This window comes from Schistocerca serialis, chromosome 4 (genome assembly GCF_023864345.2).
Source record: "Schistocerca serialis cubense isolate TAMUIC-IGC-003099 chromosome 4, iqSchSeri2.2, whole genome shotgun sequence".
NCBI lineage: Eukaryota > Metazoa > Arthropoda > Insecta > Orthoptera > Acrididae > Schistocerca > Schistocerca serialis.
The window spans coordinates 778,274,652-778,301,631 of NC_064641.1; the positions used below are offsets into that span (position 1 = coordinate 778,274,652).

The 26,980-nt window shown below is 38.7% G+C and overlaps 1 protein-coding gene across 2 annotated transcripts in view; it reads left to right on the forward strand.

The window, feature by feature from the left end:
• LOC126474944 (uncharacterized) overlaps positions 1-26,980 on the forward strand; it is a 56,668-nt gene that overhangs the window by 22,993 nt on the left and 6,695 nt on the right. For both annotated transcript variants that reach the window (XM_050102463.1, XM_050102464.1), the window contains one exon: positions 12,355-12,610. In XM_050102463.1, the coding sequence (XP_049958420.1) occupies positions 12,355-12,610 (256 nt within the window). The remainder of the gene's footprint in view (positions 1-12,354; positions 12,611-26,980) is intronic.

The window sequence follows — 26,980 nt, forward strand, 5'->3', positions numbered from 1 at the left end:
GGTTGGCTTCTACTAGTTTTTCCATTCGTCTGTAAAGAATTCGTGTTAGTATTTTGCAGCTGTGACTTATTAAACTGATAGTTCGGTAATTTTCACATCTGTCAACACCCGCTTTCTTTGGGATTGGAATTATTATATTCTTCTTGAAGTCTGAGGGTATTTCGCCTGTTTCATACATCTTGCTCACCAGATGGTAGAGTTTTGTCAGGACTGGCTCTCCCAAGGCCGTCAGTAGTTCCAATGGAATGTTGTCTACTCCGGGGGCCTTGTTTCGACTTAGGTCTTTCAGTGCTCTGTCAAACTCTACACGCAGTATCATATCTCCCATTTCATCTTCATCTACATCCTCTTCCATTTCCATAATATTGTCCTCAAGTACATCACCCTTGTATAGACCCTCTATATACTCCTTCCACCTTTCTGCTTTCCCTTCTTTGCTTAGAACTGGGTTTCCATCTGAGCTCTTGATATTCATACAAGTCGTTCTCTTATCTCCAAAGGTCTCTTTAATTTTCCTATAGGCAGTATCTATCTTACCCCTAGTGAGATAGGCCTCTACATCCTTACATTTGTCCTCTAGCCATCCCTACTTAGCCATTTTGCACTTCCTGTCGATCTCATTTTTGAGACGTTTGTATTCCTTTTTGCCTGCTACATTTACTGCATTTTTATATTTTCTCCTTTCATCAATTAAATTCAATATTTCTTCTGTTGCCCAAGGATTTCTACTGGCCCTCGTCCTTTTACCTACTTGATCCTCTGCTGCCTTCGCTACTTCATCCCTCAAAGCTACCCATTCTTCTTCTACTGTATTTCATTCCCCCATTCCTGTCAATTGTTCCATTATGCTCTCCATGAAACTCTGTACAACCTCTGGTTCTTTCAGTTTATCCAGGTCCCATCTCCTTAAATTCCCACCTTTTTGCAGTTTCTTCAGTTTTAATCTACAGGTCATAACCAATAGATTGTGGTCAGAGTCCACATCTGCCCCTGGAAATGTCTTACAATTTAAAACCTGGTTCCTAAATCTCTGTCTTACCATTATATGATCTATCTGATACCTTTTAGTATCTCCAGGGTTCTTCCATGTATACAACCTTCTTTCATGATTCTTAAACCAAGTGTTAGTTATGATTATGTTGTGCTCTGTGCAAAATTCTACCAGACGGGTTCCTCTTTCATTTCTTATCCATATTCACCTACTATGTTTCCTTCTCTCCCTTTTCCTACACTCCAGTCACCCATGACTATTAAATTTTCGTCTCCCTTCACAATCTGAATAATTTCTTTTATTTCAGCATACATTTCTTCAATTTCTTCGTCATCTGCAGAGCCAGTTGGCATATAAACTTGTACTACTGTAGTAGGTGTGGGCTTCGTATCTATCTTGGCCACAATAATGCGTTCACTATGCTGTTTGTAGTAGCTTACCCGCATTCCTATTTTCCTATTCATTATTAAACCTACTCCTGCATTAACCCTATTTGATTTTGTGTTTATAACCCTGTAGTCACCTGACCAGAAGTCTTGTTCCTCCTGCCACCAAACTTCACTAATTCCCACTATATCTAACTTCAACCTATCCATTTCCCTTTTTAAATTTTCTAACCTACCTGCCCGATTAAGGGATCTGACATTCCACGCTCCGATCTGTAGAACACCAGTTTTCTTTCTCCTGATAACGACATTCTCTTGAGTAGTCGCCGCCCGGAGATCCGAATGGGGGACTATTTCACCTCCGGAATAATTTGCCCAAGAGGACACCATCATCATTTAATCATACAGTAAAGCTGCATGCCCTCGGGAAAAATTACGGCTGTAGTTTCCCCTTGCTTTCAGCCGTTCGCAGTACCAGCACAGCAAGGCCATTTTGGTTATTGTTACAAGGCCAGATCAGTCAATCATCCAGACTGTTGCCCTTGCAACTACTGAAAAGGCTGCTGCCCCTCTTCAGGAACCACACGTTTGTCTGGCCTCTCAACAGATACCCCTCCGTTGTGGTTGCATCTATGGTACGGCTATCTGTATCGCTGAGGCACGCAAGCCTCCCCACCAACGGCAAGGTTCATGGTTCATGGGGGGGGGGGGGGGGGGGGGGGGGGGGGGCCAGGAGAGATAGAGAAGATCAAACAAAAAGCGGCACATTTCGTCACAGGGTTATTTGGTAAGCATGATAGCGTTACGGAGATGTTTAGCAAACTCAAGTGGCAGACTCTGCAAGAGAGGCACTCTGCATTGCGGTGTAGCTTGCTGTCCAGGTTTCGAGGGGGTGCGTTTCTGGATGAAGTATAGAATATATTACTTCCCCCTACTTATACCTCCTGAGGAGACCACGAATGTAAAATTAGAGAGATTTGAGTGCACATGGAGGTTTTCTGGCAGTCATTCTTCCTGCGAACCATACGCGACTGGAACAGAAAAGGGAGGTAATCACAGTGGCATGTAAGGTGCCATCCACCACACACCATTCGGTGGCTTGCAGAGTATAAATGAAGATGTAGATGTAGATCAGTGTCCCCTAAGTCATCCAACAAAGCCCCAGTGTGCAAGTGAACCATGTTTTGCATCAGAACTTTGATTATTTATCATGATGTCCTGAAATGAGCTACATACTACCCAAGTTCCTTCCCATCCCTCCTAAAGCAGTGTTCCATCACCCACCTAACGTTCACAACATCCTAGACCATAAGCCACTTCTAACACCAACCCCTTGGACTCAAGTGCAAGACCTGTCCAATCCATCCACCAAGCACTTCCTTTTGGAGTCATTGTCACAGCAAAATAGGGGAGAGTGTGTCACTGACACGATACAGAATTTGGGATGAACGTCATTAAAACAAAGACATTTTCTGCTGCGCACAATCTTCTCACAAAATTTCAGTCACCAACTTTCTCCTCCAAATGCAAAAATATTTTGTTGACACCAACCTACAAAGGGAGAAATGATCATCATAACAAAATAAGGGAAATCAGAGCTCACACAGAAAGATATAGATCCTTGTTTTTCCCACATGCTGTTTGAGATTGGAATAATAGAGAATTATTGTGAAGGTGGTTCAACGACCCCTCTACCAGGCACTTAAGTGTGATTTCCAGAGTATGCATGTAGATGTAGATGTATCTTACTTCATCAAAGGCTGGGCCACCTGTGAAACCAGCCATGTTGTGTATCAGACCTGCTGCAACCTTTGCACAGCTTTTTATGTTGGTATGACTACCAACCAGCTGTCCAATAGAATGAATGGTCACAGCCAAATTGTGGCCAAAAGCAAGGTGGCCCAACCTGTGGCTCAACATGCTTCTGAACATAGTATGCTTGATTCCAGCCATCTGGATCCTCCACTGCTCCACCTGCTTTTCTGAACTGTGCAGATGGAAGTTATCTCTACAACAAATTATCTGCTCCCAAAATTATCCCTGCCTCAGCCTACAGTAACCTACTGCCTTCACATCCTACATCCAACAAATTCCACCCCGTCAACCTATCACAACCTGCCCTTTCACATTCTCTTTTTGTGTGCCACCCACTGCCAGTGTTCCTGTCTTTCCTTTCCCCTTCCCTGCTACCTCCCTTTCCTCTCCCCCTTTTCCACTCCTTTCCTTTTCCATTCCTCTCCTTTTCCGCTCCTCTCCTTCTCTACACCTTTTCTGCTCTCCTCCTTTTCCTCTCCTCTCCTTTTCTGCACTCCTCATTTTCCTCTCTTCTCCTTTTCTTCTCCTTTTTTTGCTCTCTTCCCCCCCCCCCCCTCCACCCACCACCTCCTGATGCTGCACCTGTCAGCCTCTAGTCCCTGCATGCCATGCCAGACAGCACTCTTCTCTTCCCCAACCCATAAGCCACTACTTGCCCTCCCCCTTCTTCCAGGCTGTACATCATTATAAACAACTGCACTATCTGCAAAAAGTCTTATGTTATTATAAATATCATCCACAATGTCATTAATACACAACATGAACAGCAAGATTCCCAATGAACTCCCCTGGGGCATTCCCAAAGTTAGTCCTCCCTACCAAAAACTCCTCAATTCAGTCACTGATATCACTTGATACCTCATATGATTGAACTTTTGATGATAAGCTTAGGTTTGGTACTGAGTCAGTTGCTTTTTTGAAATAAAGAAATACTGCACCTGACTACCTTGATCCAAAGCTTTCACTATGTCATGCGAAAAAAGTGTAAGCTGGGTTTCATCTGATCGATGCTTTCAGACTCATGGTGGTTGGCATTGAGGAGATCATTCTGTTCAAGATACCTCATTATGTTTGAGCCCAGAATATATTCTAAGATTCTACAACAAACTGATCTCAAGGATATTGGACAGTAGTTTTGTATAACACTTCTACTACCCTTCTTGCAGACAGGCTTGACCTGTGCTTTCTTCCATCTACTGGGCATGGTTTCCTGTTCAAAAGATCTACAATAGATAATAGAAGAGGGACTAACTCAGCTGTAAATTCAGTACAGATATGGCAGGGATTTCTTCAGGCCCTTGAGCTGTGCTCAGTTTTAGAGATTTCAGTTGTTTCTCAACACCATTGATACTAATACTGACTTTGCCCATCTTTTCAGTGTACAAGGATTAATTTGGAGCAATTTTCCTGGGTTTTTCTTTGTGAAGGAACATTTGGAAATGGAGTTCAGCATTTCAGCTTTTGCTTTGCTACCCTCAATTTCAGTTCCTGTCTCATTCGCTAGGGGCTGGACATCAAATTTTGTGCCACTAACAGCCTTTGCATAAAACCAGAATTTCTTTGGGTTTTGTGAAAGATCATTTGACAATATTCTGCTACAGTAGTCATTGAAGGCTTCATGCATTGTCACTTGACAGTTAAACATTTTTCATTCAACATCTCTATCTATACTCCTATGTTCTGTTTTACATCTGTTATGCAGTAGTCTCTATTTCTTAGAAGTTTCTTTACAGTAACTGTACACCACAGCTGGTCCTTCCCCTTATGAACTTTCCTACTCGGCACATGTCCTCCAGTGCGTGGTCAACTATTATTTTAAACTTGAGCCATAGCTCCTCTACTTGAGCCATATTTCCTCCTGCCCTGTGCTGAAAGTTTCAAGTTCCTCATTGAGATATGAAATTACCAATCTTTTTTCTCATTTACTGAACATATATATCTTCCTGCTTGTTTTAGCTGTCCTTTGTACTTTGATAATCATTGTTGCCACAACTGCATCATTATCACTGATACCAGTTTCGATGTGGACATCCTCAAAGAGGTCAGGTCCATGTGTTGCCATTAGATCCAATATATTTCCATCATGAGTAAGGTTCTGAACCATTTGTCCTAGGTAGGTTTCAAAGAAGGCATTTAGTAATTTTCACAGGTTCTCATATCATGCCCACCACTAGCAAAACTGTAATTTTCCAAGTTGGTTTTGGATAATTAAGATCTCCACTGATGATTACAGTATGATTGAGGAACTTATGTACATGTAAACTGAGGTTTTCTCTAATATTTTCAGTGATGTCAGGAGATGAGTCTGGTGGGCAATAGAAGGATCCAGTTACCATTTTATGCCCACCCTGATACTGAGTCTTGCCCAAACAGTCTCACAAGCAGCTTCAATTTCTGTCTCAGTGGCTGTGATCTTCTTGCCTACTGCAAAAAATACAGCACCTCCATTTTGTGTTAGCCTATTCTTTTGATGTACACAGAAATTTTACACAAAAATCTCCGCATGCACAAGGTTGGTCTTCTCAACCTTCTCTGCCTTCGTTGGAATGATCCAAGTATGACCTCAGAGCCCAGATGACAGGCTTTGTTTGTTCCAACATGGGTTGTAATCTGCAGTTACTTGCACTCTGTTCCCTCAATAGCTGCCAGAACAGCTTCTTCAGCATGTTGAATGAGACCCACAGTCGTACACAGTGAGTGCACTCTTGTCCATAGCTGCCATTTGTTGAAGGGGTACCACCATTCATCATACATTTGAACTGCAGAGTATTAATACACCCCTTCCCTTTTGTGTTTGTCTCCTCTTGACACTGGATAAAACAGTTTTCCCCAAAACAGGTGAAGTGAATCCCACTATTTCAGTTTCAGTGAAAGACAGCACCTCAAACAACCTGAGTCTTCCCTGGTTCCCCTACACACAGTATAGGACCCTTAGATCTACCATTGAAATGTCACTCATAGTCAAGTGGGCAAGTAATGACAGATCCTGTGCTTTCTGCAGAGGAGATGGGGTCCACAAGGGAGAATAGTACTTGAGGTACCTTTGGCACCAGTACCACAGGTACATCACTCACAGGAGCTCTTCCATCATGCTGATTTGCAGCAGTTTCCAATTGTTTGACAGTAGTCCAGGTGATTTCCAGCTGCTTATCAATGTCAGCCAATTCATCCTGTGTTCAAGAACAGCATTCATAGTGGGGCTGCATTTTGGCTGGTGCAATGTATTACAGAGCAGTGAACAAACAACTTCAAAATAAGCCTGCTGATTATCTTTTATATATGTTGTGCTAAAATGATTACTAATTCCCTATGAGAATCAAAGCAAATGCATGAAACAAAATTTCCATTAAGGCAACAGAAAAACTTGTGGTAAAAATTAATAAAAATAATAATTTCCAAAAATGTTTTTAGGTTCATTATAGCTGTTATAAAACTAGAAAATAGGGTCAATTTATGATAAATGTAGATAATATGTACTCTTCTTTAAGGGATAATGAGATATAATACAATGTGTGAGTTAGAAATCTGCTACTATAACTGAATCACAAACACCAAATAAGATTATGCACAGGAGAATCATAACTTACAAAAATTTTCAAAAATGCACATTTATTTGTGTTAATATGCAATTAAATTTGGGGTGATTTTTTGGCAGTGACTTTAGAGTGGAAATCAATAATAGGCAAAGTGCCTAAAAACTGTGTCCAATGTATTTAGCTCTTTTTTTTAATATTTTAATGAAAAAATCTCAACAACATTTTTTTATTGTCTACAATAAGAGCCTCACACGTGCTGGAATTTTTTAAGTTCTCTTCCTTTTATCAGTAAAAATAAATATTTTATTCTGGAAAATGCTAAATATGCTAAATGCTGTACGGGTATCAGCAAAAACAACGTAAATGGCGATGAAAGAAAACTCAAGCATTTATCATTTTTGTTAACAATAAACATTTTACAGATACACTACCCTGCAATTATATTATTTCTAATCCTCCTTTTAATTTTACAGAGCAAAAAGCAATTTTAGTTGATTAACTGTATGAAAAATGTTCTGTTAGCTACTTTAAAATACAGCAGAATCTGTGGCAGATCCCTTTTCTTTTCAGCTGACAAGTTGTTTTTACATTGATGTGATGATTGAACAGAGTTCTTTATTATGTATTATTTCTCGAAAATCTTGTAGGTGCTCCAGTCTTCAAGTTTGTTAAATGTTGTTCTTGTTTTGGTGCAATTTTTTTCACTTGAATCCAGCTGTATTTGTAAATATTTATTTTCATTGTGTTAATATGTGTACTGGCTGCTTTTTTAAAATGAAAAAATCCTCAGGCTAGAGCATAGTAACCACAAACAGAATGTTATGTGTCGCATTCTCCATAAGTTTTACAAGGTAATTAGGTACTTGACACGCTGACATTCTTCCAGCCCCATATGTTTTTCAATCTGGGAATAATCTCTGTCACACACTGTTGACATTAGAAAGCTTTGTGGCTCTTAACCTGCTTTAGCCTCACCAGTGGGCCAACACATACCACTCATGTTATCTTCCAGACCTTGTATGAACTATTAGAAATGATCATAGTGCTTAGCCCACTTTTCAGGTTGTTGGCAGTGGCACTTAGCTTGGCTTTTTGGGTCTAACTAAAAAAATGTTTTTGTCATTTAGCCCATTATTGATTTCTACTCTACAACTTTGAATCACAAACATTGATTTGCTACAAAATAAGTTAGCCAAAAACACTCATACCATTAACTTATGAAAATATTTATCATGTAATTATACAGTGAAATTAGAGAACAGATGTTTTGGATAAGGATAGGCCTATAGTCCTCAAAATTTTTAGAAGAGTACAAATAATTTTACTCCTAGAATTGACAGTAACAGTAGGAGTTTAATGTGGCACTTGCAAATGTTTGAAATTTCACAATATATCACAATACAAATGGATTTTGATACAATCAATGACAGTTTATGCGGAAGTGACATGAACAGTAAAATATGAAAAATTCATAATTTCAAAATGACACATGAATTTTGCATACATTGTTTCACATGGAAAATTCTGAAGTCAGCTTTTATATATAAATAAATGTGTGAATTGTACAGATTTTTTACTTTGCTGTTTCTTTGTGAGCTTCTATACTGGTGTGCTAAAGAAGAACACTGCAGCATGAGTTTCTCTCAATCAAAAGCTAGAAAATGTGCAACACCAACAAAGCACATCTTCTGTCTGTTTGTTTAGTCTTTTTGTAGTATTTCTTCAAGTAGGGTACGGCAATGAAGTCCCATAGTAGATCGTTTGTTGTTTTCAGTTATTCAGGGCTAACCCCATAAGTAGAAGTACAGTGCTGAAGCACTTCACTTGCACAACTGGTGTCTATAGATGGTCAAAGAATCAGCTGAGAAGCACTGCCCTCTCCAGAACAGAGGCCGTCAGCGTGATGTGAATTCTGGCACTTATCAATCGCACAGAGGTCGCCTTGTCCTAGTGTAATGATACTATTTTTGACATCATCTAAATCTTTTCTAATATATTTTAGTGCTTGACCTTGACTCTCCAGCTTTTTATCTAATCAGTCTAATTTTTACCCTTGTTGATCCAACTATTTGTCTAATTTCTCATTCTGTTTTTCAAGTTTTTCCCCAATCTTGCTGTCTAGTTTCTGACTTTGTTTATGCATTATTCTCCCCAGTGAGCTTCACAAGCATTATTAGAAGAGTGCCACTATTGCCAACTATCTCCTGATGACTGAAACCTTGAATCAGTGAATGAATACTGTCTGAATCTGCAACTACTTCTTCCCCTTCAAATTCTATATCACTAACATTACTTTCAACTGTCTCCTCATTATCTTGTATCAGATTTTCTATCTCCTACACTTCCTGATTGTCAACCTTAGTGTCATCGCACAGCATGAAGATATTATACAAAACAAAATCAAAACAACAAAACTCCATAAACACCAAGTTTTTCACACAGCCTGCTGAATTAATAACATTGCAGAAAAGATTAAATAACTGCAGGTCATGTACCTCAGTTGTTGTATTGTCCAAGTTGATTATAGATACTAGTACTCAAAGTTCTACAGTCTGATTTCCACATTCTCATACTTTTTTGGATCCAGAATGTTTCAGTGTACAGTCCAAAATTTCACTGTCCAAATAAAATCAACTGTCAGTCTTGATGTTATGGTATACCTGAAACTCACAAGCTGACTTTAATACTCTGACCTGAATTAAATCACTGTTGCAGCTCATTCCAGTGCACTGCAGTGTAATCACCTTGCTGGGGATAAATGATGTTGACAGAAAATAGTTCAAAGGATAAATATCTTAAGAAATATTAATTTTGTCAACACTAGTTGAAATTAATGTTCTTGAAATTTGGTAGGTGTAACTCACTTCATTAAAAATGACAAATATTGCCCAGAACTTATCTCCATTTCATCGTTTCACTGCAGTTGATGTTTTCTGTAAGTTTCTTAAGTGAAAATGGACCAGAGAGCATCAAGGTTCTCAAAGGATGTGAAAAGTCAGTTATTGCTTCAGGTGTATAATTTATTATGCCACATAGTGCTGCTCAAGATCTTACATCATACTGGGCCTCCCACACAATTTCTTGTGGGTCTTTTATATTCTTCCCGACAACTGATATATTGTTGCATGAAGTAATTTTGCTAGTTACAGTTACAGAAGTAGTTGATAATTACAAAAAATGTTATCATCCAGTGTTTACAACTGAAATGCATGGAAAAGTAAGTGAAATGATAGAAATAAATGATGCTAATTACATTTTTATTAATTACACTGAAACTACGTTATCCCAAGCATTTGTATCATGTTTCCTGTTTCAATTATGAGTACATTATTTTTTAGTGTGAATAGAATTTCAATATATAATATGGCAGCCAGAATAAACACTTTGTTTACATTGTTAATCCGGTTTTGTTTTATGAATTACAGTAATCAGGAGGTATTTTGATATTGTTATGTTAGTCAATTATTTTGTAAGCTAACAGTATGATAAACAGAGTTGTTACAAGTTTCAAGCATTGTAATTACAGTGTATTTGGTATGTCTTTTATTACTCGATTGCATGTGAATGAAAAGCTCTAATTGCAATTAAACAAATTGAATACATATTCCTACCAAAAGATGGAAGTATTATTAGTGAGTAATTTGACATGAAGTTTTTGAAAATTGCATTACAGAGCTCAAAACAAATTGAATACATGTTCCTACCAACAGATGGAAGTATTAAGTTTTAGAAAATTACATTACAGAGCTCAAAAGGCAAAATGTTTATGTTTCCTACCTAATGATATAACATTTAGTCATGCAATCCCAGTTAACTTCAAAATCATATGAAAATGAGCTGTTGCGTTTCAGTGGGAATACCCTGAATGAAAACTTTGTGTAAAGTGCCTTGGAGCTTGACTGGATAGCTTGCAGAATAAAATCAGTACATTGACAACTAATCAAGAAGATCAGTTCAGCATATTTATCATGCAGTACCCCACATGGTATTGGTTGTGAAGCAGCCATTGAAGTCTACTACTTTGTGCTCAGCTATAGTTTCTCCCAGTAGTTGGAGCAAAGTTGAGCAAACAGTGTCAGAACAGTTAGTGGCTACAACACTACCTTTGCATTATGTAGATGGGAACTGTCCTTACAACATAGCCTTTGAGCCTACAATCCTCCTTTCCTCAGTATTCATTATATCCTGTCCCAAATCCACTCCTGCATCCATCCCCGTACCTACCTTTTCACTCATTCACACACTCCTCTCCACGTTCTCCCCATTTCACTGTCCCATCACCCTCTCTCAAGCCACTACTCCACTAATATTCCCATCACCCCCTCCCAAGCCACTGCTCCACTACTATCATATCCCCTTAGTACTAAGACTCCCAGCCATCAGCTTTACCCATTCCCTTCACCCCTTCCTCCCACTCCCTACTTCCTTTCTTTTCTAACTAACTCCTCTTGATACAGCCCCTCACCGCAGTCAAGGTGTGGTGTCTGTATAATGTAACAAGCTGGGGCAGTGTGATTTTGTGTGTGTGTGTGTGTGTGTGTGTGTGTGTGTGTGTGTGTGAGAGAGAGAGAGAGAGAGAGAGAGAGAGAGAGAGAGAGAGAGAGAGAGAGAGAAAGTTAACTCTAAAGAATACCATTCAAAAGCTTAGAAATGTTTTCAGTTTTGCTAATGTGCCTGTCGACAGCTCAAATACACAGTAAATTATTACCTTTACTCTTTTCAGTAGACCTGTAGAAAATTTGTAATCTCCTTATTTGAATGAAAGCATCTGTTCAAGTTGTTGTCAAACACAGATCCAAGCATAGTTCTGTTTCATTTCCTGTAGTGCTGATTAGGATGTAGTTAATTGTACAGCAACAATGTGAAGATGATAGTGTAACACTCAAAATATGTTGGTAACTATTATTTTGAATTGTGCATTTTCAACATAAGAACAATGAAGCAAAAAACTGGTGAAGAAAGAAAAAGTAAGAATAAAAAAATATAAGCTGATAAGAAGACTGTATCCCACAATCATTAACAAAAGTCCAAAAATTAGAAGAAGCAGTATAAACAGGATAAGATAAAAATGCTACACATGACAATTGCTGAAGCACTGCAGCACGAATCAGGGTGTTAAGTTACAAATAGTCTGGACTCTGCCAGCAGGAAGATAATAAACTGCCCAAAGTAACCATCAGACTTTAAAATGAATTACAACTGTCAGTTTATTCATATTCTCATCTGATGGATACTGATCTTTTGTAAAACAATTTCTTTCACCATTATAAAGAGGGTTAGATAATCATAACTTAGTTTTCTCCTATTTCAATTATTACAGTTCATTAAATAATTAAGAATATCACATGTTTGTATCAGACCTGTATATTGTTCAAGTTATTCTGTGGAACATTTATGTATTTTCTTGTTAACATGCAACTTTTATAATGTTGTGATATTTGTTTACAACCTTGACACACTTTTCAAAACAGAAGATTTTATCTTCTTTCACACTTCCATGTTTGCATGACCTCCATATTAAAGTTCGGCTCCAGCTCACTATCTCTCACAATACATAAATTATGAACTCAGTAGTTGTTTATTAGCATAATTATGTGTTTGTACCTCATGTGTATCTTGGTTTCAGTCCAGGCACATATAATCCACAAAATAAAAAAAGTCAAATGGCTTTTCTTCATAGTTTTGGAGGAAAGAAGAGAATCCTTCCTCATGTGGATGTAAGATGTGTGTACACCAAAGATGAGTGTTCATTCTGCCACAGACACCCTTGTGGAGATTATTGGCACTTTAAGTACTCAGAATTCATGTGTCAACAATGTATGCAAAAAGTCAAAAAGGGAATAGCTCATCTCATTCCCTTAGGGAAAGTGGACCAATTCAGAGTAAGTTGTAAATTTCAGTGAAACTTTCCTGTGATTGAGAATGTGAATCCAAGTGAAAGTGAGAGAGTTTGTTTGTAATTTTAAGTGGCTTTATGTTTTATGTATTTTCAGCTTTACCTATTTAACCATATTCATTTCAGTCTTTTTTTACCAAGGGCACTAACATACTCACTGTTTAGGACCTTAAAATCAGAAATCCACATAGTTGTAAAGCTGCCCAGGTGTAAAAAGAGTTATTGAAATCAATATTCCTTGGAAATAAAATGTTTTAAAAGATCTTGTGATGTCCAAGAAAGGTGTAACAGGGTCATAGATACCCCATCTTTCACTTAAGATTACAGGTGGCACAGAATGTGAAGAAAGTATTTAAAAAGTATTATTCGGAGCAATGCAAACAGGCCATATATGCATTTATGTACATGTTCTGTATGCACATTTGTTTATTTCTGTCAGTCAATTATTATTTTGACATAGATTGTCCCATGTAATGGTGTTATTAAGTGATTTATAAAAGGGAAAAACCTCTACTTAACTTGTCTTGGGGTAAGTGGAATTATATTAGAAATGGAATAACTTACATTCTAGCTAAATATTTCTTCTGATGGAGCAATGTATGTGGAGATAATGTGGAAGAACAGTTTAATTAAGATGTATTCTGATGCAAAAGAATTGTCCTATGTCATATTGTGGTACAAAGACTCATGGCAAAACTTTTTGAAATAGATAGTATTTTTTTTTTTTTTTTTTTGTTTTGTTTCCAATACTATCCATTTTTATGAAAATTTTCTGATGAATAGGTAGCATAATATTGTAGGTAATCCATCTGTCTTATCCGATGACCTACATTGGCATGGTACGTCTCCAATTTTACAGAGAATCAACCATATCTGTATGTAGGCTACTTTTATGGTGGGGTTGCCACTCCCAAAGGCATTTTAAGTTATTGCCAGTGCCCTCTCCCCCCCCCTCCCCCAGAGGGGGGAGGTGGAGACGTATTTGTGTACCCCTTCTATCTATGTCTAGTGTATATCGGATAGTCAAATGTCTCACCATTTTTCAAAATGTTGGTGCACTGCATAACTGAGGTGAACTTGGGAACCAGCCCAGTATTTAACTAAGAGAATTTGGAGAACTGCCTAAAAACCACATGCGGACTGGCCAGCACACACACACACACACACACACACACACACACACACACACACACACACACACACACACACACACAACATTGCTGTCCCATGAGGCAGATTCATTCCAGAGCCGGCACACCTACCTGTGTCCTGGTGGTCATTGCTTTAATTGGCTAGGCTTTCCAGGCAGGTTAATTGTAGATCACATTCCAAAAATAAAATAGCACTCATTATGTACTCTATGTACAAGGAGGAATGGTTAGTATTCAGGAATGTGACAGGAATGATCGTTTAAAGCAAAAGAGTACAGCAAACATGTGCTCTAAAATGCATACCTTAAGAGCTAGGACCACCTTTATCTTCCATACTGTGTAATAAATCTCTTCTGCTGCAAGCTCTTTGCTTTCCATGTTTTGTGAACTGTTAGTATGGACCAAAATAGTAAAAAATGTTCAGTAAATGTGAGCTATGAGCACTTGGTTATCTTTGCTACTGTGAAACACATATCTTCTATTGAACATAGCTCTTAAGGTGTGCATTTTAGACCCTACCCTAACTACAATTTTTACTTTGAATTGTTGGCAACTGAGGTGTGGATACAATTGAGTAGATATAAGGGTGAGGCTTGTACCTTGAGCCAGGATGTACCTTGAGCCAATCTTATCTATCTGGTCTTTACTCTCTCATTTCACTCTTTTTCACACCAAAGGCTGCCTACACTGATAAGAGTATAGCCAGTAGTTGTTACAGGAGCAAGGACCAACAGTTTCAGTTTCCTACAAAAATCATCATTTTCTTCTGTTCTTAATTCAATGTTAGTACAGCTATGTATGTAGCAATAAATGGAAAGTTAAATGGTTGGTATTTATGACAGACATATATTGTGACAACCATGCTGTGATAGTCCAGCCATGTTGTTACTGCAGGTTATGTATTTATTTAATTGTATGGTGATTTTATACGATATACAGTTGATACAAGGCAAGTGATTTTATACAATATACATATGATACAAGACAAGATTAAACCTTAAAGTCCGTGTTTTTCAACCAATTAATTAAGCTGGGTGTGAGAGTGAACAAGTCGTTGGGAATTCCAGGATATGAATGAAATGGACAGCGTTGGACTAAATCTTCAATTTTCTGCTCTTCTTTATTACATTCACACATTGGTGAACTGATCCAGCCCCATTTGCACCTGAAGTATCTACAACAACTATGTCCAGTCCTTAACCTGTTGAGGCTGCACCAGAGGTTCCTTGGTAGGTCAAAACCTTTTGGCTTTTTTGTGGGATCAAGGTAATGGGCTCTTGTTCCCAATGTTTTTGTTGTCCATTCATGCTTCCAGCTTTCATTTAGATCAAAACCATCTGCGATGAGTTGTCCTGCAGTAACACTTGCTGGTCTTCTTGATTGCAATTGTTGCTGTGGCATATGACAGAATTCCTGATGCAGTGGTAGACGGGGTGATGCAGAGATTTTCTTGGCCTCCCTCAGTAGAGCTTGTTTCCGCCTTAAGTGAGGTGGAGGGATGTGACTCAGTACAGGTAACCAGTGGCATGGGGTTGATTTGATGGAACCAGTAATACAGCGCATTGTGTCGTTAAGTTTTGTGTCTACCTTCTTCACATGTACACTTTCCAACCAGACAGGTGCACAGTACTCAGCAGCAGAGTACACAAGACTGATGCCAGTTAAATGCAGACAGTCAGCAGAGGTTCCCCAGGTTTTACCACTGAGCGGATGTGGTATGTTGTTCCTTGCAGCAACTTTATGAAAAAGCTTGGTGATGTGCTCTTTGTAGCTCAGGGTTCTAATTAGAGTGATTCCGAGATTTTTAGGAAAGGATTGTACCTCAACATTTGTCCATTGAGCAGAACTCTTGGTTTGTAGTTCACAGCACAATTCGCTAAATGGAAACAAGAGACCAGTTTTTGATGTGCTTGGGATCAATCTCCAGGTCTTAAAGAAAGTTGACATCTTCTCCAGATCCTCCGTAAGAATTCGTTTGCCATCTTTGAAATTACTGCCCTGTGCTACCAGTGCGATGTCATCAGCATGGATGAATTTAGTTGATATTGTGGTTGGTAAATCATTAATATATAAATTGAATAGTGGTGGGGCTAAAACAGATCCCTGTGGTAGTCCGTTATTTAGTTTCCATTTGGGGGTTTTATAGCTGCCTAGAAACACTTCAAATTGCCTTTCACTAAGTGTGCTGGATATAGATCCATAATTTCTCGACTTGGTACAACTTGCAGTAGCTTGTATATCAGTCCCTGTCACTAGACAGTGTCATACACAGCTGTAAGGTCGATGAAGATAGCTGTTGATTTCAGATGGCCTTGAAAACCTGCTTCAATATGGGTAGTTAGGGCAAGAACTTGATCAGTGCAGCTGCATCCTTGTCTGAAGCCAGCTTGTTCAGGAAGGCTAGCAGGCTCAACGAACGGTGCTATTCTGGTTAGGAGGACTCATTCCAAAAGTTTGAATGTTCAACTGAGCAGTGCTATAGGGCGGTAGCTTTTAGGGCTGTCTTCAGGCTTGCCAGATTTGAGAGTGACTATAACTTTCGACAGTTTGAATTGTCTGGGAAGTTTGTTCTCTTTGAGTATGTAAGTAAAGAGCAAAGTGAGTCATCGTATGCAGTGTGGGCCCATGTTCTTAATAAATTCGTTATAGATGTTGTCAGGGCCAGCAGCCTTGACGACTTTCAGTTGCTTGACAGCACTTTCTACTTCCGCTATGGAGAAGGGCTTGGAAAGTGGCTCATTTCTTGGGGCATTGCGCTTGAGGTTAGAGAGCTTACATTTTACTGCTCTGGTATGATTCTTGTCTCTCTTTGCCCTTGTGAGGTCTGCGATCCGGTTGGTAATGAGGTCGGGGCTCAATTTAGGATATGGCTTTTTGAGGTGTTGCTTGCCAGTTAGCCCATTCAAGACTCTCCATGCTTTCCTACTTGACTTGGCAAAGTTCATTTCTTTGAGTGTTGCTTCCCATTTCTCTCGTCTGTTCTTGTTTAAAGAGTGGAGTAGCCAGCCAGTGTGGCCGTGTGGTTCTAGGCACTTCAGTCTGGAACCGCAGGTTCAAATCCTGCCTCGGGCATGGATGTGTGTGATGTCCTTAGGTTAGATAGGTTTAAGTAGTTCTAAGTTCTAGGGGACTGATGACCATAGATGTTAAGTCCCATAGTGCTCAGAGCCATTTTTTTTTTTTAAAGAGTGGAGTAGCTGTGAGCCTACTGTTTGATTTCTAGAACTTTAGTATTCTTGATATAAAGCCTCACTTTCTTGGTCCCAGCCAGGAACATATTCCTTTCTGTAACCCCTAGGAATGTTTGACTTAGCAGCTTTGGTAACTAGTCTAACGAAATCATCATAGTTGTTTGCTGTAGCCTGTAAGTTCTTTGCAGCTAAGTTGGAGTCAAGGTCTTTTGAGAATCCATCCCAGTTAGCTCGTTGAAAATTCCATCTGGGTAGGTGCATTGAGTTTACAAGGGGAATTTTTAAACCAATTTCTGTCATAACAGGATGGTGTTGGCAGTTTGGTTATGTAAACCATTTATGAAAGTGGTAGAAAAAATTGTACCTTGCGCCAGTCAGTTGTATTGAACCTTTGGCATGGCTCAAAGTACAATGCATAATTAGGAAGAATGTGTTGCAATAACAGCAGTATAAATTTTGAGAGATGCCAAGGAGCAAGATGGATAACAAAAGCTCTGAAAGACGCTGCAGCTGTTGTGGAGGCAGGACTATCAGTGAGATAAGCAGCAAAAGATTTTTGTGTTTCAAGAGCCACTCTGCAGAGATAATTACAAAACCCTAAGTATGTGTCGTACAGAAATTGTGCAGTCCAACACGTATTTAGTCCTGTGCAAGAAAGTGAGTTGGTTGATTACATCATAACTGCCTCCAAAACACACTATGGATTGTCCCGAATTGAGTTTTAAAAAATTGGCATTCCACTTTGCTATGTTAGAGAACAAAAGCATGCCTCTATCTTGGGACAAAAATGGAGAAGCTGGTAAACAATGGTACATCGACTCCGCTAAATGTCATGAACCACTAAGCCTAAGGAAGCCTGAAGCAATGAGCCTAGCTCGTTCAACAAGTTTTACTAGGCATAATGTTGCAGTGTTCTTCAACAATTTACAGTCAATAATGGACAAAGTAACATTAACACCAGAAATAACATTTAATGTTGATGAGAGTGGTAACTCCAGAGCACATGTGCCAGGAAGAATAGTAGTAGCAAAAGGATGCAAGCATGTTAGATCTGTGACATCAGCTGATCATGGCAGTACTGTTATAATGATTGCCTGCTCAGCCTCCAATGAAATTACAGTTCCAGAGTCACTACAACTCTTCCATGAAACAGTGTGTGTACAAAGGGAAACGAAGGTTAAGAGTGTTGACTGACACACCTGAAAAGCGTCAAGTAGAAACACAGTGTGCTGTATGAGAAGAAAAAAAGAAAGTGTAATCAGATAGTGAAAGGAAACTATTGTAAGTCAAATGCAGAAGGAAGTAAAACTAAGAAGAAAATTATAGCTGTCTCTACAGCAGTCAGTGACTGTGGTCCAAATGGTTTTTGTGAGGACAGTGACAGTGACATGAGTGTAAATGACTTCTCATTGCAAAGACAGTCAGATGAAAATGAAGCAGATATATTTCAACTGATGTAGGCACAAATGTACAGGAAGTACAACATTCTGGACAATGGGTTTTGATGAAATTTGAAACAAAAAAAGAAATAAATTTGTGGGAAGGATTGTTTCTGTAAAATATGGAGACTTGACTGTGAAATTTCTATGAAAGGGAAGAGTAAATGGAACATTTGTATGGCCTTTAGTAGAAGTTGTTGGTGAAATTTCACAAGAACATGTTGTCTCATTACTTCCAGAACCATTGTCTCATTACTTCCAGAACCAGCATTATGAAAGAGTGGGGAACGAGATTCCCTCCCCATTTTCATGGCTACAACATTAATTAATCATAAATAAATTAAACTTTCTAATAGATATTAAAAATATGCTAATAGAACAATATAGATGTGCTACAAAGGCTTCAAGCAGTAAAAGTAACTTTTGTTCTTAACTGGTAATTCACATGCGCTTTGAGGCTCAATTATTTACAACAGATATAATACTATTAAAAGTGTGTGTTTATTTGGATGTTTTGTTTAGTAGCCCTGTGTGTATGGCCAATAAATTCTGTTCATAATGAATGACTGTCAATTTATTTTCAACTGTGGCACATGACCACATTGCACCTTGCGTCAAATACAACACTTTGTAAAAATGTCTCTATAACTCAGCCATTTAAAAAACTGATTATAGGTTGTATATCTAAAAACACAGATGATGTGACTTACCAAACGAAAGTGCTGGCAGGCAAAGAGTTTGGGCAGAGATGTCAGTCGAGGCTGAAGTACAGAGGCAAAGATGTTGTTGAAAGACAGGTGAGGTATGAGCGGTGGCAAATTGAAATTAGCAGAGATTGAGGCCTGGCAGATAACGAGAAGAGAGGATATACTGAAGGGCAAGTTCCCATCTCTGGAGTTCTGACAGGTTGGTGTTAGTGGGAAGTATCCAGATAACCCGGACGGAGTGACACTGTGCCAAGATGTGCTGGCCGTGCACCAAGGCATGTTTAGCCACAGGGTGATCCTCATTACCAACAAACACTGTCTGTCAGTGTTCATTCATGCAAATGGACAGTTTGTTGCTGGTCATTCCCACATAGAAATCTTCACAATGTAGGCAGGTCAGTTGGTAAATCACGTGGGTGCTTTCACACGTGGCTCTGCCTTTGATCGTGTACACCTTCCGGGTTACAGGACTGGAGTAGGTGGTGGTGGGAGGGTGCATGGGAGAGGTTTTACACTGGGGTGGTTACAAGGGTAGGAGCCAGAGGGTAGGGAAGGTGGTTTGGGGATTTCATAGGGATGAACTAAGAGGTTACGAAGGTTAGGTGGACGGTGGAAAGACACTCTTGGTGGAGTGTGGAGGATTTTATGAAGGATGGATCTCATATCAGGGCAGGATTTGAGGAAGTCGTATCCCTGCTGGAGAGCCACATTCAGAGTCTGATCCAGTCTCGGAAAGTATCCTGTCACAAGTGGGGCACTTTTGGGGTTCTTCTGTGGGAGGTTCTGGGTTTGAGGAGATGAGGAAGTGGCTCTGGTTATTTGCTTCTGTACCAGGTCGGGAGGGTAGTTGCGGGATGCGAAAGCTGTTTTCAGGTTGTTGGTGTAATGGTTCAGGGATTCCGGACTGGAGCAGATTCGTTTGCCACGAAGACCTAGGCTGTAGGGAAGGGACCGTTTGATGTGGAATGGGTGGCAGCTGTCATAATGGAGGTACTGTTGCTTGTTGGTGGGTTTGATGTGGACGGACGTGTGAAGCTGGCCATTGGACAGGTGGAGGTCAACGCCAAGGAAAGTGGCATGGGATCTGGAGTAGGACCAGGTGAACCTGATAGAACCAAAGGAGTTGAGGTTGGAGAGGAAATTCTGCATGTTTGTGTTTGTTTGTGTGTCTATCGACCTGCCAGCACTTTCGTTTGGTAAGTCACATCATCTGTGTTTTTAGATATATTTTTCCCACGTGGAACGTTTCCCTCTATTATATTCATATCATTAATTTGAATCCAACAATTACGTTGATTATAGGTTGTGATTCATTTGATAGGAAATAAGACAAGCAATGCATTGGGTAAATGGGTACATTAAAAACCTTATTATTGCATCTGCTAAGACAATAAAAAAAGTACATGCCTGAGGTACAAGCCCTTCCCCTACCCGTAATCAAAACATGCTGTGGAGAATTAAGATCCTCAACAAATATAAGGAAAGTAATTGCACAATATGTCACATTTTAGATGTGTTTTTCCTGTTATTGGAATTATAATGTTCCAGCTAGAGATACTTCAAAATTATGGACAATACTGATAAAGTATTCTGGAAACAATGTACAGTGTTTACATGTCTCACAACTTCAACATTTCATGATACGATTGATCACCCTGTGTAATTCCTCCTAATTTATATTTCTTTGTATGCAATATTGGATGGTGCCATATATTTCAGGTGTACAAGCTATGATTATGTGTACTATGTAATAAATGAGATCATATATGTTGATAAGGTTTTTGTCAGGTAGCACATGTTACCACCTCTGGAAATCACTGGAAACATTTCTAAGATGTTTTGAGGAATGTGGGTTTACCCAACTGTATTCTACAAATAGGAAAATCCAGGATAAAATAACAATGGTGTAAAGGGTAGACTGATACGATGTAGAGGAGGCATTGAGTAGCCACTCCATGTTGGTATTCAAATTCAGATAAAACTGAAAAATCTGTCTTATCAGTCACTTTTTAGAATTTTCAAGGCTTATGACTCTTTAAATAACAGTCCAATTTTATAAATATTTCCAAGCTTCAACATGCTTGACAGTTTGTGACTCAAACAAAGAGTAAAGGAGTAAGCATTGATACCATGTTATTTCATATTATGATATTATACGAAAGTGACAAATCGCAATATTGTGTAACGGATATAACATAACCTTTTTGGAACACTGGTCTTACTCTCACTCTAGTTATTGTTACTTTTTAATAGTTTTTTGTGGCTAAAGATAGAAATCAGCCTCCCAGCACAGAAAATCAGAGATCCTGCTTCATTTCACCTAGAAGCTAATTAGGTTGCTGGTGAGCAGTTTCCTAATTTTTCATCATATGTGATAGCAATTCAAAGTGCCAACTCCACAATACCTTGTTTTTCTCTCACTGGTAACTCAGGCATTTACAGCACATGACTGGTGGAAATTTTAGTGGCACAGTACTAGCCAAATTTCTCCATGGTACCTAGCAAAATTGAATTTGTTTCTGAACCAGTCTCTCATCATGTTTTAGAGATGGATACTTAATGATATGTTGAAGCGAAACCCCTTTTACTATAATATAACTTTTTTCGTAGCTGATTGTCTTGAAGATGGGCTCTTTGGCCTCTTTTCAGGGTATGACTTAGGTTTCCAGATTTGGCTGTACTATGAAGTATACCCCTTCTTGATTTGTCGAGTTGATGGTTTGTTAAATGCCATATAAAACATTTTCTTCATTGAGTCTACAGTATTGATAATTTCATGGACAACTAGTTCACAAGATATGTCTCACAAAAGGTTCCACAAGACTCTTCCTTCCCCAACTAAACATTACTATCTTTGCAACTGTCTTCTCAACACTCTATCATACAATCAGACTTACCACAATGTGTGAATAAGTAGTCACTGTCACTGTCCTCACAAAAACCATTTGAACCAGAGTCACTGACTGCTGTAGATACAGCTATAATTTTCTTCTTAGTTTTACTTCCTTCTGCATTTGACTTACAATAGTTTCCTTTCACTATCTGATTACACTTTCTTTTTTTCTTCTCATGTGGCACACTGTGTTTCTATTTCCTGCTTTTCAGGTGTGTCAGTCAACACTCTTAACCTTCGTTTCCCTTTGTACACACACTGTTTCATGGAAGAGCTTTTGGTAATGGCTGTAGTGACTCTGGAACTGTAATTTCATTGGAGGCTGAGCAGAAATGCACTTTGTGCTGGTGCTAGTTCATTGTTCCTAGATACTGATTCAAAGTAGGCTGCGGTCTATCCATCACATGCAATGTGAAAAATTCATCATCTTGGAATATGTTTCCATTTATGAGCCTTAACCCAGTTGCTTGAAATCCAGATTGAATATTCACAGGTGTGAATGCTGATGGATCAGCCCAACCTGCAGTTTCAGCAACATTGTAAATGGTTAAAAGGATTTTCAGGATGTGACTGCAGCCATTCTGCACATGAAGTGTTGTAGAAAGTTTTGTGTGGAACAAAGACAGTTTTATCTAGAGGTTGCAGCTCGTGGCTATTATGTGGTGGCAACATTGGTAAGGTTACACCATTGTCCTTTGTTAATATTATACTGTCCACAGTGATATGATTTTTGTGGTAGTTAAGAATTAGCAGCACTTTCTCATTTTCATTTGGCTTTGCCTGGGAAATGAAGTGTTCAAAGTATTTCCAAGAAATACTGCCGTTGGACCAGCCACTTGGATGTGAATATCCTATAGATCCAGTTAGTGCACCCTTTAACATATGTTCTTAGAGTTGACTTGAACTTGGGTGGCACACAGTTGTCTAATGCATTAATGCAGGCAATCATTATAACAGTACTGCCATGATCAGCTGATGTCACAGATCTAACATGCTTGCATCCTTTTGCTACTACTATTCTTCCTGGCACATGTGCTCTGGAGTTACCACTCCCATCAACATTAAATGTTATTTCTGGTGTTAATGTTACTTTGTCCATTATTGACTGTAAATTGTTGAAGAACACTGCAACATTATGCCTAGTAAAACTTGTTGAACGAGCTAGGCTCATTGCTTCAGGCTTCCTTAGGCTTAGTGGTTCATGACATTTAGCGGAGTCGATGTACCATTGTTTACCAGCTTCTCCATTTTTGTCCCAAGATAGAGGCATGCTTTTGTTCTCTAATATAGCAAAGTGGAATGCCAATTTTTTAAAATTCAATTCAGGACAATCCATAGTGTGTTTTGGAGGCAGTTATGATGTAATCAACCAACTCACTTTCTTGCACAGGACTAAATACGTGTTGGACTGCACAATTTCTGTACGACGCATACTTAGGGTTTTGTAATTATCTCTGCAGAGTGGCTCTTGAAACACAAAAATCTTTTGCTGCTTATCTCACTGATAGTCCTGCCTCCACAACAGCTGCAGCGTCTTTCAGAGCTTTTGTTACCCATCTTGCTCCTTGGCATCTCTCAAAATTTATACTGCTGTTATTGCAACACATTCTTCCTAATTATGCATTGTACTTTGAGCCATGCCAAAGGTTCAATACAACTGACTGGCACAAGGTACAATTTTTTCTACCACTTTCATAAATGGTTTACATAACCAAACTGCCAACACCATCCTGCACTAGATTGATTCAAATGACGGACCTGAAAATTCTGCTGTGTTACAACCACATGAAGATAAGTTTTTTAACATCGTCCTGCGGGAAAATATTTCAATAATTGTAATCAGCAAAAGATCCAAAGAAGATCTTATGGTATTTGGGAACTAGCCATTCTCAAAAGCATTGAAAAGAAATGTACCACTACAATAATGGAATGACCTAATAACTTTGATGAGACGAAGTGGAAAAACTTCAAATTCAGGTGTGCTCTGCTTGTTAGTAAAGATCAGAAGTGTATACTCATTTAAACTTGCCAGCAGATCTTATGATGTTGTCTCCAAACTTCCTGTCTTCATACACTGGGAGACTCAAAATTTCTTTCACTCCATTAGATTGTCTGGTCAGCAACGATACAGTGAATATTTTAATTAAAAAGCAGTCTTGTTCTATTATTAACACTGTGTTTTGCCTTTGTGTGGGCATCTTCAGGCTATCTATAGGGATAACAAACTAAGCAAAAAATTAGGCATGGCCCAAACTTGCGCAATTCTAAATGTGAATGAGTTGTTACTGACGTTAAAAGTTTCCTTTTACAATGTATTAAAAACATTAAATAGGTTCTGTGCTAGACTGAAGCACACATTGAATCAAATGAACGAGCAGGAACCTAGTCAGGAACAACTAATGTAATGTAATGTAACCACTAGATAGAATGCTAAATAAATAATCAAAATGGACGAGACATATTTTATTAATGTCATACCAGCAGGTCAGAATGGTGTAATGATAGGACTCCACTCACAAAGAAGTATACACATTTAAACATAATATACAGTACTGCTCCAGTAACATCATGGAAGGAACATGAAGCAGGCACACAGGTGACCAATGGAATGAGATTTACATACAGTGCCTGCAAAGGACATACATAGGATGTCACTGTCACCATATTTAATGCTTACAAAAATATCTAAATGATCGATTCACTATAATGAAATTAAGCAGTTACAATTAATCAGAACACAGTCAGCCATAAAGGAACTTGAAAATTACTCGAGGTAGACAGAGTTACAACTAAATAAAACTGTAAATAACTACCAAAAATGGGCATCGTCCCAACAACTGGGGATATTACAGATTCTTAAAAAGACAAGTTCTGACTCAACTTTAAAAGTGTAATGTCTAGGAATGAATTACTATGAGGGAATTAATAAGACTTAAATGGAATCCATTAGAAGAGCACAAAGAAATTTATGCAAAGATTTTAAAAAACTAATGTCACTGAATCCTAATAGCCTTGGTTCCTACTAGAGAGCTGATCATTAAGCAATTGTTCATCAATTGTACACATATGCTTAAGGGCTTCCAACTCTTCCACTAAATTAAGCTTTCTGCCTTCCTGAGCACAATGTAAGATGCAGAGATCATCAAGTGTGTAATTCTGGTGCCCTGCAGTCTTTCAAGGGTTCAACAAATGTAGAGTGCTGCTTTACTTGACCTTTTTTAGTTAACAAATGCTCACTAAATCTCTTTCTAAACAATCTTCCTGTCTGATCAATATAGAATTTATGGCAGACGTTGCATACCGATCTTTAGTAGGCCTCTATGCACATAAGAGTTCCAAATGTTATTATATGGTGAAAGAGCTGCATGAACAATGAGATTTTTGAATAACTTAGCTAACTGATATGATAATTTCCCCACAAACAGCAGCTTTATATGTCTCTGTGGTGGTGGCAAAAGATTCAATTGCATAGTGTTCTTGTTACCAGGTAATTTTCTTTTATATAGTCTATCTACCATCTGTGCATTATAACCATTAGTAGCTGCAGTAAACCTTAAGTTATCAAGCTCTCTCTTTATAGATAAAGTCTGAGGGGGACACTGTAGATGTGGTAAATCACTTTGGCTCTGAGCACTACGGGACTTAAAATCTGAGGTCATCAGTCCCCTAGAACTTAGAACTACTTAAACCTAACTAACCTAAGGACACCACACACATCCATGCCTGAGGCAGGATTCGAACCTGCGACCGTAGCGGTCGCGCGGTTCCAGACTGAAGCACCTAGAACCACTCGACCACACCGGCCGGCCATAAATCACTTTGTTTATGCTGATATGGACAGCATGATGAAGCATGGATAACTGCACTACTGGTTGTGGACTTCCTAAAACTATCAAAACGAGTGGAATTCTTCTCAAAGTGCAACTGTAAACCTAAACAATTAACATCCTCATTATGATTCATAACTCCATGTGTAAAGGACATGTTGGGATGTAAAGTATTAAATTCACTTCTTAACTGGGAAACATCCATGTCAGGTCCATTGAATATTATAGACATGTCATCTACATACCAATGATAAACAAGTACTTTATTGTGTAAATTGGAGTTTCCCTTAAAGTATATTTGTTCCAAGGAATTCACAAAAATGTCCACAAGGCCTCCAGCCATACAGTTCCCCATAGCCAAGCCATCATTCTGCTTAAAGACGTGATTGTTAAAAGCAAAGTAGTTATACAGAGTAGGAAGTCTAAGTAAAGACATAAGCTCAGTGATCTCATCAGCTATGAGACTACCATGTGTAAAAAGATTCTTTTGGTTGACTGCATTAGTATCATCTGTTGGAATGTCAGTATAAAGATTTTTTGATATCAAGACACAGCATGCAACACCTGGTGGGAAAGCTCTGCCCTTAGGGAGCTGAATTAAGTCATTCCTATTAGATACTGAATAATTTTCTTCATATACAAAATACTTACATAAAAGCTGAATCAAGAATTCTGAAGGCAGCACCCGAGGGTTGCCAATGCTGTTAACAATAGAGCATTTAGAAAGCCTTTCTTTGTGAATCTTTATCTGAATATATAGAGCTGGTGCTTTGGAGTTCATTACCTCCAGTTTAGATAAAAAGTCAGGATTGATAATATTACCACATTTGCCAAAGCAAACATTTGTTTGTTCAATGTTATTTTTGTGGAAAAATTGGATAGTTTTTGCAGTATAGTCCTCCTTATATAAAATGACAAATGTATTTGCTTTGTCAGCATGGGTAACGAGGGCATCTGCATTCTGTAACTTTGATGATGGGAGCATCACTACTGCTAGTTTGCAATGCCCCCATCTTTCCCTAAATCAATAAAAACTGTGGAATAAAAATGCCCTAGTTATCTGCCTTGCAAAGGCAATATGGCTGTCACTTTATATAAGATGAACTATATTGCAAAAACTATCCAATTTTTTCATGAAAATAACATTC